This window comes from Sus scrofa, chromosome 2 (genome assembly GCF_000003025.6).
Source record: "Sus scrofa isolate TJ Tabasco breed Duroc chromosome 2, Sscrofa11.1, whole genome shotgun sequence".
Classification (NCBI taxonomy): Eukaryota; Metazoa; Chordata; class Mammalia; order Artiodactyla; family Suidae; genus Sus; species Sus scrofa.
The window spans coordinates 141,301,330-141,319,883 of record NC_010444.4 but is presented as its reverse complement, the minus strand read 5'-3'; the positions used below and the strand labels follow the sequence as shown (position 1 = coordinate 141,319,883).

Sequence of the window (18,554 nt, the reverse complement as noted above, 5' to 3'; positions counted from 1 at the left end):
AATCATATGATAACTCTATTTTTAATTTTTTAAGGAACCTCTGTTCTCCATAGTGACTGCAATTTACATTCTCACCAGTAGTATAGGAGGGTTTCCTTTTCTCTGCACCTTTTCCAGCATTTACTGTATTTGTAGACTTTTTGGTGATGGCCATTCTGACCAGTGTGAGGTGATAACTTATTGCAGTTTTGATTTGCATTTCTCTAATAATTAGCAATATTGAGCATCTTTTTATGTGCCTATTGGTCATCTGTAGAATGTGGTAGATTTTTAGTCATAGCCAATATTTACATCATGTCAGATGCTATCAAGCATTTTAATGAATACTTCATTTAATTACGACAGCTCTGTGAAATATAGGTGTAATTATTAGCCTATTTTGGAAGATAGCACTCAGACACAGGGTCAAGTCCACAGCAAGATCAGATCACAACCAAGACATTTTGACTCCAGAGTTTATGCTCTAGTTCATCCATTCTCAAAGTGTGGTGTGGGAACCCAAAGATCCTTGGGGAGCTTGTCTGCAAGTTCAAAAATATTTTCATGGGAGTTCCCATTGTGGCACAGTGGAAACAAATCCGATTAGTATCCATGAGGATGTGGGTTCAATCCCTGGCCTCACTCAGTGGGTTAAGCATCTGGCATTGCCATGAGCTGTAGTGTATGTACTTCGCAGATGTAGCCTGGATCCCGAGTTGCTATGGTTGTGGGGTAGGCCAGCAGCTCTAGCTCCTGATTTGACCCCTAGCCTGGGAACTTCCATATGCCGTGAGTGTGGCCCTAAAAAGAAAAAATAAATAAATAAAATAAAAATATTTTCATAATACATGTACATTTGCCATTTTCACTCTCATCTCTTCATGATTATATGGTGGAATTTTTGAGAAGCTGTGTAACATGACATGCAGTTATGTCATCCTTCCATGTTTTTAATTTTTTTTTCCTTTGGCTGTGCCTGCAGCATGTGGAAGTTCCTGGGCCAAGGACTGAACCCGCACCACAGCCGTGACCTGAGCCATAGCAGTGACAATGCCAGATCCTTAACTACTAGGCCATTAGGGAACTCCCATATTTTAAATTTTTTTGTTTTCACTTCTAGTATGGTAAATATTGATAGATATAACCTTTATAAACAAAATCTCTTTTGGGGTCTTCAATAATTTTTTTTTGGTCTTTTTGCCATTTCTTGGGCTGCTCCCGCAGCATATGGGGGTTCCCAGGCCAGGGGTCGAATCACAGCTATAGCCGATGGCCTATGCCAGAGCCACAGCAGCGCAAGATCCGAGCCGTGTCTGCGACCTACACCACAGCTCATGGCAATGCCAAATCCTTAACCCACTGAGCGAGGCCAGGAATCGAACCCGAAACCTCATGGTTCCTAGTCGGATTCGTTAACCACTGCGCCACCACGGGAACTCCTAGGGTCTTCAATAATTTTTAAGAGTGTAAAGACTTCTTAGATCAAAAAGTTCAGTACTGTAGGAGTTCCCATTGTGGAGCAGCGGAAACGAATCCGACTAGGAACCATGAGGTTTTGAGTTCGATTCCTGGCCTCGCTCAGTGGGTTAAGGATTTGGCGTTGCCATGAGCTGTGGTGTAGGTTGCAGACATGGTTCAGATCTGGCATTGCTGTAGCTGTGGTGTAGGCCGGCAGCTGTAGCTCCGATTTGACCCCTAGCCTGAGAACCTCCATATGCTGTGGGTGTGGCCCTGAAAAGACCAAAGACAAAGGAAAAAAAAAAAATTCAGTTCTGCCACTCTGGTGGCCTAAACCATTATCCCTATTCCTCTTACCTGTGTAAGTTATGTATCAATCTCCAAGATAAGTTGTTAGTTTTACAAAAAAGCAAGATGTGGAATGGTGATTATAACATGCTTCTGTTTAGGTAAGAAAAAAATGGGGCGGTTTCTCTACATGTACTCTCTGTGTACCTAGGTTTCACAGCAAACTTCTTTCTTTTTTTTGGCTTTTTGTCTTTTGAGGGCCATACCTGCTGCATATGGAGGTTCCCAGGCTAGGGGTCGAATCAGAGCTGTTGCTGCCGGCCTCCACCAGAGCCACAGCAACGCCAGATCCGAGCCATGTCTGTGACCTACACCACAGCTCATGGCAACACTGGATCCATAACCCACTGATCCATAACCTGCAATCTCATGGTTCCAGTCGGATTCGTTTCTGCTGCACCACGACGGGAACTCCCACAGCAAACTTCTTATACTGGTTAGCCATCCTTAGGGTGGGAGATGGGGGACAGGGAATGGGGAAGCAGGAAGATTTTTCACTGTATATAGTTTAGTACTATTGGATATTTTCCTTCTACCATGTGAATATGTTAACTTTTTAAAGCAAAGTTTAAAAAGATAGTCATAAGGAAGAAGAAAGGGAGAAAAAAGGATGATGAGGGTATTTGTTCTGGCTCTGCTGTCTTTTTCAACTCTGACAACCTTAGCCTGGACCTTAACATGAGGGTTAGTATTTTTGTTCTACCCACTTGCAGGAATCTAGAAAGAATAAAATATTAGATGTAAAAATACTGTGAATACTCTGAAAGGGTTTAAGCTGTCCTCGGGGGGAGGGCATTGTCAATAAATGGGACGTCACATCAGTGTGCTCACTCATTGTCTTTCAGGTTTGTTTTACAGCTCACAGATTGGAGAGAGGGTCAATTTACTGTCTTGCAGTTTGCGCAAAGCAACCTTTGTAGACATACCAAAAAATGTTTCTGATTTGTGTTTTTAGGATCAAGAAATGCAGAAATTACTATGAAATTCTGGGAGTTTCACGAAATGCCAGTGATGAAGAGCTTAAGAAAGCTTACCGAAAACTTGCCCTGAAATTTCATCCTGACAAGAACTGTGCTCCTGGAGCTACAGATGCTTTCAAAGGTCTGATCCTAAATTAATGCTTGAAGTTTGGTCACTGCTGGTCGTTTTCAGCTGCCCCGTAATTGCTTTTTAAGTCCACAAGTGGGGTTTTTTCCTGCCACACCTCTTAGATCGTGATTATTAGCATAGCTCTCCCCCATCCTCCTTCACTTACCTTAATTTATTTTGGAAAGAATATTTAGTTTCTCTGTAATACCTTTTGGAACCTTTTGTTTCTTTTTCTCTTTTTTTTTTCTTTTTACAACCCCACCTACAGCATATGGAAGTTCCCAGGCTAGGGGTCACATCGGAGCTGCAGCTTCGGGCCTGTACTGCAGACACAGCAACATTGGATCCAAGCTGCATCTCTGATCTGTGCCATAGCTTGTGGCGGCGCCATATCCTTAACCACCGAGGGAGGCCAGGGATCGAACCTGCATCCTTGCGACACTCTGTCAGGTTCTCAACCCGCTGAGCCACAACAGGAACTTGGAATATTTCATTCCTTAATTCAGCAAAATATTCACCTATGCCAGCTGAATAAAACTGATGGGATTTCTCTTGTGGAACGTATAGTTGGAGGCCCCTTGCAAGTAAGGGCCTAGATAGCACTTCTCACTTCTTTGACCGTGGAACTCTTTGTTCAGGAAACCTCTGATATTAACATGTTCATAGAAAAAAGCTTTATAAAGCTTTGTAATAAGCAAAAACAAAGTAATAGATCAAATCTTTTTTCCATTGATTTCTGTGACACTTTAGAAATATATTTCCAGGAGTTCCCGTCATGGCGCAGTGGTTAATAAATCCGACTAGGAACCATGAGGTTGCGGGTTCGGTCCCTGCCCTTGCTCAGTGGGTTAACGATCCGGCGTTGCTGTGAGCTGTGGTGTAGGTTGCAGACGCGGCTCGGATCCCGCGTTGCTGTGGCTCTGGCGTAGGCCGGTGGCTACAGCTCCAATTCGACCCCTAGCCTGGGAACCTCCATATGCCGCGGGAGCGGCCCAAGAAATAGCAACAACAACAACAAAAGACAAAAAGACAAAAGACAAAAAAAAAAAAAAAAAAAAGAAATATATTTCCAGCCACACCCATGGTAATAAAAGTTCCCAGGCCAGGCAATGCCAGATCCTTAACCCAGTGCGCATGGCCAGGGACCTAACCAGCACCACCACAGAGACAAGCTGGCTCATTAACCTGCTGGGCCACAGTGGGAACTCTCAGAAATATAGTCTTAAAAAATATTTAGGATCCAGAGTTCCCCTCATGGCTCAGCAGTAACGAACCCAGTTAGAATCCTTGAGGACACAGGTTCAATCCCTGGCCTAACTAAGTGGGTTAAAGATCCAGTGTTCCTGTGAGCCGTGGTGGAGATCAAAGACTTGGCTCGGATCCAGTGTTCCTGTGGCTGTGGTGTAGGCCGGCAGCAACAGCTCCAATTCAACCCCTATGCTGTTCGGGCGGCCCTAAAAAGACCAAAAAAAAAATTGGATCCAACACATAAATAAAAATAAAAATGTTAAGTCCTTCACCCTCAAGGGCATCACTGGTGCAGGCAAGGATTATCACTGGATGCCAAAAGCTGGCTTAGGTTGTTGTTGAACAGGATATTCACGTTGATATCGGAGTATCACCCCACAGAATACTTACTCATTCCACAGGGAAGATTTTCCTTAAAACAGAGATAACTAGTGGTCCAACTTATCATCACCAATATTAGGACAGCCTAACATGACATGTTATAATCCCATGTGGTATTCTTGCCAAAATGTTTAACCCGAATCTAGTAAAGAGGAAACCATCAAAATGTGGGACATTCTACAACATCACTGAACTATTCTTTAAAAAATTCTGTTTAATGAAAAGCAAAAAAGGTGGGGAGACTATTCTAGGTTAAAAAAACTAGAGAGGGAGTTCCTTTGTGGCTCAGCAGGTTAAGGACCCAGTGTTGTCACTTCTGTGGGTCAGGTCACTGCTGTGGCACAGGTTCCATCCCTTGGCCAGGAACTTCCACGTACCGTGGGTAGAACCAAAGCAACAAATAAACAAAAAAATAGCTAAGGAGACGTGAATCCAAAAGCGGAGCATGAACCTTGCATGGGTCCCCTGGGCGATAATGAATTGATGTTCAGTTTTCTTAGCTGCGAAGAGAATTGTGATCATGTCGGAGAGTGTCTTTCTCCTTAGGAGATAATGTGCTGAAATATTTAGGGGTGAAGTGTCATCATATCTGAGGCCTGCTTTCACATGGTTTAGCCAAAAAAATGAATACGTGTATGTATGTATATGGAAAGAGTTGAGGAAAGCAGTGTGGCAAAATGCTAACAATTGGTGAATTAAATGCAGGCATTTATTATGTTTTTTTAACTTTTCTATAAATTTGAAATTTTCAAAAGAAAAAGTAAAAAGTCATAGGTCTGAGAAATTTTTTGTTTTGTTTTGTTTTGTTTTGTTTGTCTTTTTAGCTATTTCTTGGGCCGCTCCCGCGGCATATGGAGGTTCCCAGGCTAGGGGTCGAATCTGAGCTGTAGCCACCGGCCTACGCCAGAGCCACAGCAACTCGGGATCCGAGCTGGATCTGCAACCTACAGCACAGCTCGCGGCAACGCCGGATCGTTAACCCACTGAGCAAAGGCAGGGATCGAACCCGAAACCTCATGGTTCCTAGTCGGATTCGTTAACCACTGCGCCACGACGGGAACTCCTGAGAAATTTTTTAAGATGAGCATTTACCTCCAAGGACCAGCCAGCCTTTGTGGCTGTGCTATTGCGAACCTAGGTCTCCCCACAGTTTCTACAGGGAAACAAACAGATACCCCACATTCTTGCCACACACGCGCACACGCACACGCACACACAGCACCTCAGACAGCAATGATGTGGTTCTGAGAAACCTGCCAGATGGCAAGGGAGGGAATGTTTCAGCGACTCTGTTTAGGTTTTTCTGTTTGTTTCTTCTGCTTAGCTGTTTTATTGCTCTAAATATTTAATGCAGTTCTCTAGCTAGAAGAATTATAAGGAAATACTCCTTCTGTATTTCTGACAGTGTTGACTGAATTAAAAGTGGGGGAGTGAGGATGTCTTAAAAGATTTTTTACAAGCTCTCTTTGATCATTGGTACTGATTGTACGTTGAAATGATGCTGGACACAGTTTGCATGTTTGTGCATAGGAGGAGGGGCGGTGCTGTGCAGGTGGAGTCTCTTCAGCCTTTGATCCGCCCTTGAGACATCGAAGATACATATCTTAAGTTTTTGTAATGATTTGTATTTTTTCCATTATAGTTGGTTTGCAGTATTCTGTCAGTTTTCTGCTGTACAGCAGAGTGACCCAGTCACACACACATACATATATACATTCTTTTTCTCACATTGTCCTCCACCATGCTCCATCACAAGTGACTAGATCTAGTTCCCTGTGCTATACGGCAGGATCTCATTGCTTATCCACTCCAAAGGCAATAGTTTGCATCTACTAACCCCAAACTCCCAGTCCATCCCCCTCCTTCCCCCTCCCCCTTGGCAACCACAAGTCTGACCTCCAAGTCCATGCATTTCTTTTCTGTGGAAAGGTTCATTTGTGCTGTATATTAGATTCCAGATATAAGTGATAACGGTTCCCAAGCTAGAGGTCCAATTGGCTGTAGCCGCCGGCCTACAACACAGCCACAGCAACGCCAATTCCGAGCTGCGTCTGCAGCCTACATTGCAGCTCAAGGCAACACTGGAGTTTTAACCCACTGAGCGAGGCCAGGGATCAAACCTTCGTCCTTATGGATACTAGTAAGATTCGTTTCTTCTGAGCCACAATGGGAACTCCATCTTAATTTTTGAAGACCAGCTTTTTCGGGGAGGGCTGTACCTACAGCATGTGGAAGCTCCTGGGCCAGGGATTGAACCCATGCCACAGCAGTGACCTGGCCACTGCAGTGACAATACCAGATCCTTAACCTGCTGAGCCACAAGGGAACTCCTAAAGACCTTTTCTTCATTTTAAAAATTTTATTGAAGTATAGTTGATTTACAATGTTGTCATAATTTTTGCTGTACAAAGTGATTCGGTTGTACATGTATACACACCCATTCTCTTTCAGATTCTTTACCCACATAGATTATCACAGAATATTGGGTAGAGTTCTCTGTGCTACGCAGAAGGTCCCTGTTGGCCAGTCATTCTGATACCTCAGTGCGCATGTGCCAGTCCCACACCTCCAGTCCATCCCTCCTCCCTCCACCTGTCCCCTTTCTGAAGACCATTTTTTTAAGTCAGCTGAGACAAGACTCATGAGTGAGGACTTTGCTTTTAGCCAAGCAGGAGAATTTGTGCTGATTATTTTATTCCGGAGATTGTTTGTGACTTTGTGTTAGAATACCATTACTTAAGTATGAACTGTTTCCAGCCGTAGACTATTGCTATCAAGTAAAATAACACATTTTTGATGACTGAAAACAGTCGTTCTTAGTTTATCTTGAGTCTCTTGTTTCTGGCTTATGAAACTATATCGTGGGAAATTTCAAGGGCAGGCACTTGGGTGAACGTTCCAGGCCCATGTAGTTCTCCTTGGGTCACTGTGGAGTTGTCGCACCAATCAGTTCTCGGCTCTTCACTGCTGCTGCTGTGCTCACCCAGAGCTACAGCAAGGAGTATGTACTCAGCTTTTCTTTGTTTGATTGGTCTCTTTTTATGGTTTTTGTTTTGTTTTCCTTTTTAGGGCTGCACCTGCCGCATATGGAGGTTCCCAGGTTAGGGGTTGAATGGGAGCTGCAGCTGCCGGCCTACGCCTCAGGCACAGCAATGCCAGATCCGAGCCATGTCCACACCTACACTGCAGCTTGGGTGGCAACACTGGGTCCTTTAACCCACTGAGCAGGGCCAGGGATCGAACCCACATCCTCGTGGAATATTAGTCAGGTTCTTTACTGCTAAGCCACAACAGGATCTGAGGTGCTTTTTGTTTTTGTTGCAGCGATAGGAAATGCCTTTGCAGTCCTGAGCAATCCTGACAAGAGACTCCGCTATGATGAATATGGAGACGAACAGATGACTTTCACTGCCCCTCGAGCCAGACCATATAATTATTACAGGGACTTTGAAGCAGACATCACTCCAGAAGAGCTGTTCAACGTCTTCTTTGGAGGGCATTTTCCTACAGGTTAGTGTCCCAGAGTTACTGCCTAAAAAGTCGTATGTATTTTGAGGATCTGTTTGAAGATCTGAATACAGGGACCACAGTATAGTAGAAACAACAAGACTTTGGATCCAGATGAGCTAGGGTTTAGGCACATCTCTAGCCTCCTGCTACACATAATTTTGATTTTATCTGGTCTTGTTTCCTTACCTGAAAAACAGGGCTGGTAAGACCAACCTCACAAGGCTTTGTGACGATTGGATTTTTTTTGTCCTTTTTGTTTTAGGGCTACACCCACGGCATATGGAAGTTCCCAGGCTGCAGTCAGATCTGAGCTGCAGCTACCAGCCTACACGACAGGCACAGCAATGCCAGATCTGAGCTGCATCTGCGGCCCACACCACAGCTCACAGCAACACCGGATCCCCGACCCACTGAGTGAGGCTGGGGATCAAATCTGCATCCTCATGGATACTAGTCATATTCATTTCTGCTGCACCACAACGGGAACTCCCAGGATTGGATATTTTTAAGTGTTTTATAAATTAGAAGCAAAATGCCTATATTATTATTATTATTATTATTGTAAAAAGAGCCCCTTATATAAAGATAAAGGTGAGAAAAGTACCCCCAAAGCGTTGGAAGCTGGAATAATTAAATGCTTAGAAAGAAAGCTAAATTTTGTGAGTTGCTATTAAAGATACTAGTGACATAATCCGTTATTGGGCAAGGAGCAGGCATGAGCGTGGAGACAGGCTTCATGGCCCAAGTGCTCTTTCTTCATCCGCTTCTCTGTCACTGGTTACAAAGACTGTTTAAATAGGGGCAGGAGAGCTGAGCATGTCCCATTTTCAGCTGGTTTGCTCGACATCCCTACTGTCTTATTCTTCCTGGGTAAAATGGGGTAGTCCTGTGCCCCCGGAGAACCTAGCTGGAAGCAAGGGCCTTGGAAAAGGCAAGGAAGGGATGTTCGCTGTGTCACCTACTGAGTGTTTTTCTTTCTTTTCCAGGAAACATTCATATGTTCTCAAATGTGACAGACGACACTCACTATTACCGCCGGCGGCACCGACATGAGAGGATGCAGACACGGAAGGAGGAGGAAGAAGATAAACCTCAGGTACCCAGGGAGGACAGGACAGCTGCTGCCCATAAGTACTTGTATGAGCAGACCTATTTGAAGGTCACCTTGAAATGTGTCACTAAAGCATGCTTTATGAAAGCAGAGGCACAGTAAAAAGAGCTGGACAGTTGGCCCAAATAGGCCAGAATGCACCCCTCTTCCCCACCCCTTCTTTGGTGATGGTCCCAGGAAATCTGTGGGGCTGTTTTGGTCAGGGTTTTCTTGACAGCAGAGAATAGAAACTCCCTTCAAAATACTCAAAACTAAAGGGGGTTTAAGGTAAGGCATCAAGAGAGTCTCATGAAGCTCAAGGGCAGGAAGCAGCCTGGGCCTTAAGACAGGCGGGAACCAGGAACTGGGGTGCTGTCAGGCACCCACAAGCTGTGCGCCCCATGACTCTTGGGGCCAGCTGTCTCCAGTTCTCCCGCCTCTCTTCATCTCCTTTGTTCTTTAAGCGGCCTGGCTTTCTGCTTCCTCTTGCCCGTCTCCAGTGCGTCAGAGCGTGTGTCCTTTCTTCTGGTGATTGCCTAGCAGTGGGTGGTCATGAATCTCAATCCCAGATCTTCAGGAAGGAGAGTGTGATTATTTCTGCTACAGTTAGATGTCCTCTAGATGTCCCACGGTCTGTTCAGCTGAGGCCAAGACAACAGAGTTGCATAGTAACGAGACCTTGTGAGAGGCACAGTTTGGGCAGTCTCACAAACAGGTGTCTCTGCCTCACTGGTCTTAGAAAAGGGGGCTGCAGAAGGATTACCGGGTGTAAATCCAGGTTGTGAGTGGGCCTCCTTCAGCGTTTTCAGGCTGACAAAGCAGGGTTGTCTGGTACTTCTCAGCACAGAGGACAGCCTTCCCAGAAAAGCCTGGAGCTCTGTGCAGTGCATCGGTAATTGGTATTTTCTTTGGGAAAACTATCCTGTTTTCACTAAGCTGCATGTGGATGAACAACACTTATACCAAATACTTTCTCTTTTTCAGACTACATATTCTGCATTTATTCAGTTACTTCCAGTTCTGGTGATTGTGATCATATCTGTGATTACTCAGCTGCTAGCTGCTAATCCCCCGTATAGTCTGTTCTATAAATCGTAAGTCAAATGCTGATAATCTTTCTTAACAATCTAATGAAACACTTGCAGTTTTTGCTGGTACATTACTAACATTTCCTTTCACCTTGTATTGTAGAAAACACTGAGTTTGCGTTGACAGGAACAGCTGGGTAGTGATAATGCAAAAGTACCATAGGCCGCTCCGCCCAGCCCTCAGGACCTGATTGTTTTGTTCTACAGCGACACCGTCTGGTCAGCTGTAGAACAGCACAAGCTGGCTTCTGAAGAATTAACTAACTCCTGGTTTAGATTAAATCCTTATCATACCATCTTAGACTTAGAAAAAGGACCTTACGGAGCTTGTGATAGTATCGCTGGACCCCTGTGGGTCTGAGAACATAGCAACTAAGACCTGGTGATTATTTCCAATTTAAGAAATTGCAAGAATAAGACATCTATTCATGATAAGGCTGTACAGTCAAACCGTAGTATCTCATTTCTTTGCTTTTGCTGAAAATATAGAAAGTCATTCTAAAGTTTGCATTGCATGGAAAACACGAGCTCTGATAGGAATTTTTAGATTTAGTAATGAATTTTTTTAAGTCATTTCTCAGAAGTTTGGTCCCTGATCAGCATTAACTGGCAGCATGTAGACATGCAGACTCTTAGGCTTTACTCCGTATCTGCTGAATCAGAAACTCTGCGGTGAGAACCAGCAGTGTGAGGTTTGCCATGCCCTCTACTAAAGTTTGAGACTCATTGGATTCATTACTTTTTAAATTATTAATGGGAAATGAGTTTTTGCTCTTATAGCTTAGCAGACAAAAACCTTTCCAAATGTGGGCTCCATGGAACAATACCTAACAGGAAGAGCTCTTGTTGGTGATCATTGGGCTAAAGACTCTCATTGTGGATCACTAGAATGATCTAGAGAGAGATCATTGCTATCAGGTCACGCCGGCCTGATACCCCTCTATTTACTGACTTCCTCTGTGTACGTACCACTGGCACCCCTTTTCTGGTCAGGCCAGTGCGACAGGCAGGAACCTTCCCTGCCAACAGCTTCCCAGAGGGAAGCGAGAGTAGTCGAGTGGCCTGTGTTCTTAGACATCCAGCAAGATCCCCAAGGTGAGAGGTCAAAGGAAAAGGCTGGGAAAAGGTCAAATAAAGCCCATTTAAGATGGATTTTGTCCAGCTTGAACAAAATCAGTTTGAATTTTGTACATCACTGTCACATTATATTAACTTGAATTTGAGCTCCCTTCTATACTTTTTTTTTTTCTTTTGGTCTTTTTAGGGCCACACTCGCGGCATATGGAGGTTCCCAGGCTAGGGGTCGAGCCAGAGCTACAGCAATGCTGGGTCCGAGCCATGTCTGCAACCTACATCATAGCTCACAGCATTGCAAGATCCTTAACTCACTAAACGAGGCCAAGGATCGAACTTGCGTCCCATGGATACTAGTCAGGTTCATTACCATTGAGCCATGAGGGGAACTCCTATACTTTCTAATGGCTGGACTTTAGTTAACTGAGACCTGTTAATGTTTCCGAACACCAGATACCATTGGGGATCTTAAACCCACTGAGCATTAGCCTGGAGATATCATTGAAATCTTTTTTTAAAATGCTACTGACATGTAGTTGATTTACAGTGTTATGTTAATTTCTGATGTAGGGCAAAGCATTTCAATGATACATATACACACATATCCACTCCCATATAGGGTATCACAGAATCTCGAGTAGGTTTCCCTGTAGTGCACAGCAAGTCCCCATTGACCATTTATTCCACGTACAATAGTGTGCCAGTTCCAAGCTCCCAATCCATCCCTCCCCTCTCACTGAAATATTTGTCACAGTTTTTGGTAGTTCTCACCTCACGACTGTGTGTGAAGTACTTTTTATCATGACCTCACAATTGGAACTAAGTTGGTATGAGCTGTCTGGTTATTTGTAAATCGTTTACTGTAACATTCATTTCGTTCAGCCAAATTTATCAGTAGCCTGCTCTGTGCCAGGTGCCATGCGAGGTCCTGTACATTACAGAAATTGCTGTTATGCATGCAGAGATTTACTTTTAGCCTCGAAAGAAGCAGTCTCACAGAGGGGAACCCAGACAGCTGCGCCGCCATGTTCAGAGCAGTGTATATACAGTAGTCAAGACATGGCGACAATCTGAGTGTCCATCAGTGGCTGAATGGGCGAAGAAGTTGTGGTCTATGTATATTCAATGGAGTAGTATTACTCAGACATAAAAATGAGGAACTCCTCCCATTTGTGAAAACAGTGATGGACCTTGAAGGCATTATGCTAAGTAAAGTAAGCCAAAGAAAGACAAATACTGTACAATCTCACTTACATGTGGAATCTAAAAAAACCCCAAGCTCATAGAAAAGAGATCAGCCTTGCGGCTACCAGAGGTAGAGGGGAAGGGAGGGGAGTTGGAGGGACTAACAGTTCTCAGGTCTATAAGGAGGAGGGATCCGATGTACAGCGTAGCGGCTGCAGTAGTTAACACTGCTGTGTGATAGGAAATGAGAGGAAAATTGTTGAGAGGGCACATCCTAAGAGTTCTCATCACAAGGAGAAAATTTTTTCCTTTGTTTCTTCTTTCGTTTCTGTTGTTACGTAGATGAAAAGCTAGATGTTAGCTGAACCTGTTGTTTGATCATTTCACAATATACGAAAAACGGCATGTATGAATCATTGTGGTGCAGGCCTTAAACTTTTTTTTTTTCTTTTTAGGGCCTTACGTGCGGCACATGGAAGGTCCCAGTTAGGCATCGAATCAGAGTACAGCCACTGGCCTACACCGCAGCCAGAGCAACTCGGGGTCTAAGCCATGTCAGTGACCTACACCATAACTCATGGCAGTGCCGGATCCTTAACCCACTGAGTGAGGCTAGGGATTGAACCCTCATCCCCATGGATACTAGTTGGATTCATTTCCACTGCGCCACAACAGGAACTCTTGTGTATCTTAAATTTAAAAAGAGAGAAGAGAGGGAGGTAAATCCCTGAAGGGAATAAATGTGCTAAGACTGAGTCCATTTGAACATGCTCACATAATGGCGACAAGGGTGACATTACATTTATTGCCTTGCTTGGGAAATAATAAATATTAGATCTTTTAGAAAATGATATGATATCTGTTAATGATAGTAGATATGATATGTGTTAATGAAAAATTTTTAAAAGGAAATGGTATCTGCATCTGCCCTGTGAGGAGGACTGTGACGTTGCTTGCGAGGCTGGTGCTAAGAGTGATATTGCCGAATAGAACAAGCTCATGGGCGCCTCTCTCTCCTTGTTTCAGGACCTTGGGCTACACCATTTCTAGAGAAACCCAAAACCTACAGGTGCCTTACTTCGTGGATAAAAACTTTGACAAGGCCTACAGAGGAGCCTCTCTGCGTGACCTGGAGAAGACGATAGAGAAGGACTACATTGATTACATCCAGACGAGTTGCTGGAAGGAGAAACAGCAAAGTAAGATGCCCTAAAAGGGCTTCAGCTGGTGGCCACGCTTCCAGCCTGAGGCCTCCCCGGCTTCTGGGTCCCTCCTCTCTCCTTGTGTGCGTTGCTCTTGTTGATGTGAACAGGGACAGGGAGGAGGTTAAACCCACAAAGGGAAGTTTCCTAATGGAACGCATGTGGCCTGGGCTTGGCGATCCTAGGAATTTGGGCAGTACTAGTTGCCAGCCTGTCTCTGAGTCTCCCTTCTCTCTGCCAACTGCCTTCCTTTGCTTCTTTAAGCTCCCCCTCACGGCCTTGATTTGCATGGTTTCTTTTTGTTGCTGCCCTCCTCTTCACTCTCCCACTTCCCTAACCCCACCAGTCACTGGCCTCTTTGTGCATCACAAGCTTCCTCTTGAGGTGGCCAGCTGATTTGGTCCAGTTTCCTAATTCCATGTTTCTCTGAGGGAAGTCTGATTCATGCAGCCTAACCTGCGTTTTGGAGGTTGCTGGGACTGGGTTAGGTGCCCCTTCTCTTCCCCTCCAATCAGCTGTGGCCACCAGACCAGAAGTGACCATCCGTGGAGCAGAGCAATTCTTCCACGCTGTTTCCCTCTCTGGAGACAGTGGGGTGGCAGTGTTGCCACTTGGCTTACACATCCAGAGAGTGTTGGCGAGGTGTGCTGAGCAAGGGCCACCCCGCCTCCTAGCCCACAGGCTCCCTTCTCATGCCACCTGAATTACACACACACACACAAACACACACCCGTTAGTAATTGTATCTTATAAAACTTGGCTTTGGTTAATTTATAAAAAGCAAGACTCCTTTTTAAAAACCTTATCAGCGGGTATTATGAAACATCTAACGGTGTCTGATAAAATTAGATCCCTGGTCATGGTGCCGCTAAGCCCTCGCCACCCATCTCGCATCCCAACCCCACCCCGAGTTAATCTCTCCTTCCTCTTTGTTTTTAAAGCGCTTTGCTCATCCTTCTCCCTCAGTGCCACCCTCAGTGTTCGTGTTCTCTGGGTACATGGCAGTCTCCCTGCTAACTCTGGGCTCTCTGAGGACAGGAGCCACGTCTTACTAATTTTGTGTCCCAGGCCCTTGGCACAGTCCTTGCAGAGCCCACCTGACCTCTCAGGTGCATTGGGAGCTTAGTGGGCAATGACTCGGGTGTAAGGGGGGATTCAGCTGGAGGAGGAAGTTGCTTTTTTAGTTAAAAAAACAAAACAAAACCGAATGGTTGGGAAATACCCCCACCCCATTGCTAAGTTAGGTTTTGCATGTTTCAAAAATGGGGATAGAATTTTGGAGCAAGATGGAAGCCTTAGACTTACAGGCATTGTAAACGTGGATCCAAATCCGGTGAAGGCCACAGTGTATGTCTAAAAGTCTCCATTGTTTTAAGCCATGAGAGGGTTTTAATTTATAGCTTTATGCAAGAAATTGATGAATTTCAATTCACATTCTTCAAACACACGCGCGCGCACACACACACACACACACACACACACCAGCTGGAGCTATACAAAGAGCTCATGGTAGGAATTATACCTGAGGTGGCTTCCAGGAGATTATCCCATCCTCCTGAGGCCTCCTCTCAGGGCTTGGGTGCCCTCCAGATACGAACATCCAGTGGGTGAGCACGTTGCATGTACCCACAAGTTCAGCCCAGGGGTTATCAGCACACACCCCTTAAAAATCTATTTCAGGCATTTAAGGATGGTGGCTCTTGGAGCCTCCACACAACCCAAGTGCCATTTGAGAACCAGCAGCATCTGCCCTCCGGATCCAGCAGCAAGTGCAGCCAGCAAGGTTAAATTTAGCACATGGAGGTTGTAAAAATAAACCCACTTGAGAACAAAGTTCACTCTTGGCAAAATACCGAATGGAAACTGTTTTTAGCAAAGTTAGCCATTGTCTTTTAAAATCTTCTGTTAATTTCTTTCTCTGCTCTTCCTTAGACTGCTTCACCGGTGTGAACTGTGTGAGTGAGCCCTTGCTATGAACCCTAATTGCCCTGTTTACGCCTTCACAGCTGCCCCTAGATAATAAACCCAGTGTCGGGAAGCGGCTGTGCCACTGGACTGGGATGGACCCAAGTAACAAGTAGGACGCCTCCCGACCTGGCTGGGCTGAGCTGAGATCCCAGCCCTGCCCGGCAGCGGAGAACTTCTTTCTGTGCCCCAGAGCAGGGTAGCAGAGTGGGTAGAAGCTCAGGCTTTGAAATGGAGATAAAATGAACTTTCTCCCAGGGAGACCGTGTGGATTGTGGAGGATGGTAGGAGAGCAATACTTAGCATGCTGTCTGCCATGTAGTAAGTGCCTGGATCCTAACGAGTCCAGACCTTGCTTGGCCTTGCCGACTGTATGCAGCCCTGTCCCATGGGGCTGGATCGTGAGGTGAGTGTGGTTGGGACCCGTCGAGGTCTCCAGTGGTCAGGGCTCCGACCTGGGCTCGTGTGCAGAGTGTCTTTGGAGAGGCTCTGGAGTCTGCTTCTCTTGGCCGTTTGCCTGCATCAGTTTACCCTGAAGGCTCAGTGCTGCATCCGTCTCTCACAGTGGCCCTCAGGGCAAGGGAAACATTTCGCAGGAGTTCCCTGGAGGCCCAGTGGGTTGAGGATCCAGCATTGTCCAGCTGAGGTTCTGGTTACAGCTGTAACACAGATTCAGTCCCTGACCCAGGAACTTCTGCATACCATGGGCGTGGCCAAAAAAAGAGAGAGAGAGAGAAACATTTTGCGGAGAAGAAACGATGTTCTCTTGATCCTGCCTCTGCCAAGAGTTTCATTTTTCCTTAGAAGTTACTGAATATTAACAGAATTTGTCAAAAGTAGCATATTCATTGCATTGACCTTCTGTTCATTGACGTGCAAAAGGATTCACTGGCAGTTTGCAGGGAAGTTTCTCCAAGCAGGGTCCTGGGGGTGTGGGACGTGGTTCCTTGAAACACTGCCTTTGTTCACGGTCATTGCTCTGGACCAGCCGGGGGTCTCAGTCTCTGGAGCATAGAAACCTGGTTTCAGTGAACTTTGTGGAAAGCAAAAAGGGACGTGATGTATCGTGATATATATACATATATATTTTTTGGGGGGGGATCTTTTTAGGGCCTCACCCACGGCATATGGAGGTTCCAGGCTAGGGGTTGATTCAGAGCTACAGCTGCTGGTCTACACAGCTGCTCACAGCAATGCCAGATCCTTAACCCACTGAGCAAGGCCAGGCACCAAACCTGCGTCCTCATGCATACTAGTTAGATTCATTTCTGTTGAGCCACGACAGGAACTCCAGCCATGTGATGTTTTGAGAAACACATTCCTATGTATGCAGTTCTATTTCATTAGCTTATTACAGTGGTTGGCGGTGTAGAGAATAGTAAGAATCATTAGCCCTTAATGTTTTTTGGAGTAAGATTTCAGGCAGTGAGACCCTTGAATAAGGTCAGTAAACAAGAAACCGAAGGAATTCATTTCAAGGAAAAACATCACCACAGAATCAGCTTTATCAGCGGTGTAGCTGTGACTCCAGAGCACCAAAGGCATAGGCTGGTTTCCCAGAACCCTCCTGAACGGGTCTCCATGTGCCAGAGAAGCCAGAGAAATGGAGGCAGTGCCGAGCTCTGGGCAGAACGGAGGAGCCACGGGCTTTCGTTTGAGTGGACGCATGATCCTCCATGAAGCCGCATCACCTGCGAGGATGCCTGTGCCAAGACAAGCTCTGGTTGGCACACACGGCAGGCCCCGTGCCATAGGGCGAGGGCACATTGTTCTGGAGCCTAGGAGACCCACTGCCTGCCAAACAACTGCCCAACCAGGGCCCAGGCTCTGAGCCCCCATTGTAGAGGGTGGGCGTTCAGGCCTCCTCACCACTCACCCTACCTCATCTGCACTTTGGGCCTTACGTGATGTAAACAGAATCATTGTGAGAAGAAAGGCCAGTTTTGTGTTGGTAGAGACGTATTCAGAAACTGATGCCGTTGTTCCCCCAGCTACGTATTAAGTCCTGTTTCCAGGCAGTTTGCTGATTAATCGGACAGGTGCCTCTCGTTCTCCCAAGAAAAAATCTGCCAGCAAGATGATTAAGGATGGATAGACCTATTTCAGAATGATTAAAATGGCATTTTCGCAAACATGGTCCTTTAAACATGGAGTAGCTGCCTGCTCTTGGAGGCTCTAAGAAGCCACACAGCCCCTGCAAGCACGCCGTCCTGTGACTGCGCAGCACGTCTCTGGAGGTGCTGGCCAGGCATTCCTGCCTAGGGATGCCTCTGAAACTACACAAAAGAATAAAAAGTAGAGGCAGCCAAACCTCTGCTGAGTCCGAGAGGACAGCAGAGATTATATTCTGGTTAAAAATAGAGTGACCTTCTCCCCCATGAAGAGAAAATGAAATACATTTTGCCAAGGAGACAGAGGTCACTGGATCCAGATGATTTCGCTTTTAAAAGAGCCCAGCTGCCTTTGGCCTTTGCGTTCGGGGCCCCACATGCAGTGAGGGGGTAAGAAAGCCGCCAGCACCCTGGCTCCCGGGGAAGGCAGGCGTGCCCAGCCGCCCGAGGCCGTGTCAGTCAGCATGTGAGAGCTGCGATCCCGCCAGCCACGCGGGGGGAAGGTTGGAGCAGCTGTCTTTGTTTCAGATGACAGGAGCGGGCGATGGGCCTCCCTTCTCCCCCGACTGCCATCCGAATACCGTTGGTGGAAAGGCCCCGAAACACAATCTCCTCTTACTGCACGCGTGCAGGTTTCCTAAGTCTGGTGCCAAATGTTCTATTGATAAGAACGAAGTCCGGCGCGTTTGTCACACAGCTCAGACACCGTCGGACTCCAGGACCACAGGTGTCACTTAATCCTCAGCACCTGGTGGCCGCCCATGCGTGTTTCTTGAGTCAATGAGCGTTTCTTAAATTTAACCGCAAGAAAGAGCATTAACGTAAC

General features: G+C 45.9%; 1 protein-coding gene across 2 annotated transcripts in view; it reads left to right on the top strand.

Moving 5' to 3' along the window:
• The window catches only part of DNAJC18 (DnaJ heat shock protein family (Hsp40) member C18), a 39,525-nt gene that overhangs the window by 17,555 nt on the left and 3,416 nt on the right, over positions 1 to 18,554 (top strand). For both annotated transcript variants that reach the window (XR_002341938.1, XM_003123993.6), the window contains exons 3-7: positions 2,741 to 2,886; positions 7,828 to 8,013; positions 9,000 to 9,109; positions 10,088 to 10,197; positions 13,477 to 13,649. Coding sequence is in view for 1 of the 2 variants with exons in the window: in XM_003123993.6 (XP_003124041.5) it covers positions 2,741 to 2,886; positions 7,828 to 8,013; positions 9,000 to 9,109; positions 10,088 to 10,197; positions 13,477 to 13,649 (725 nt within the window). In the remaining variant the exon portion in view is untranslated. The remainder of the gene's footprint in view (positions 1 to 2,740; positions 2,887 to 7,827; positions 8,014 to 8,999; positions 9,110 to 10,087; positions 10,198 to 13,476; positions 13,650 to 18,554) is intronic.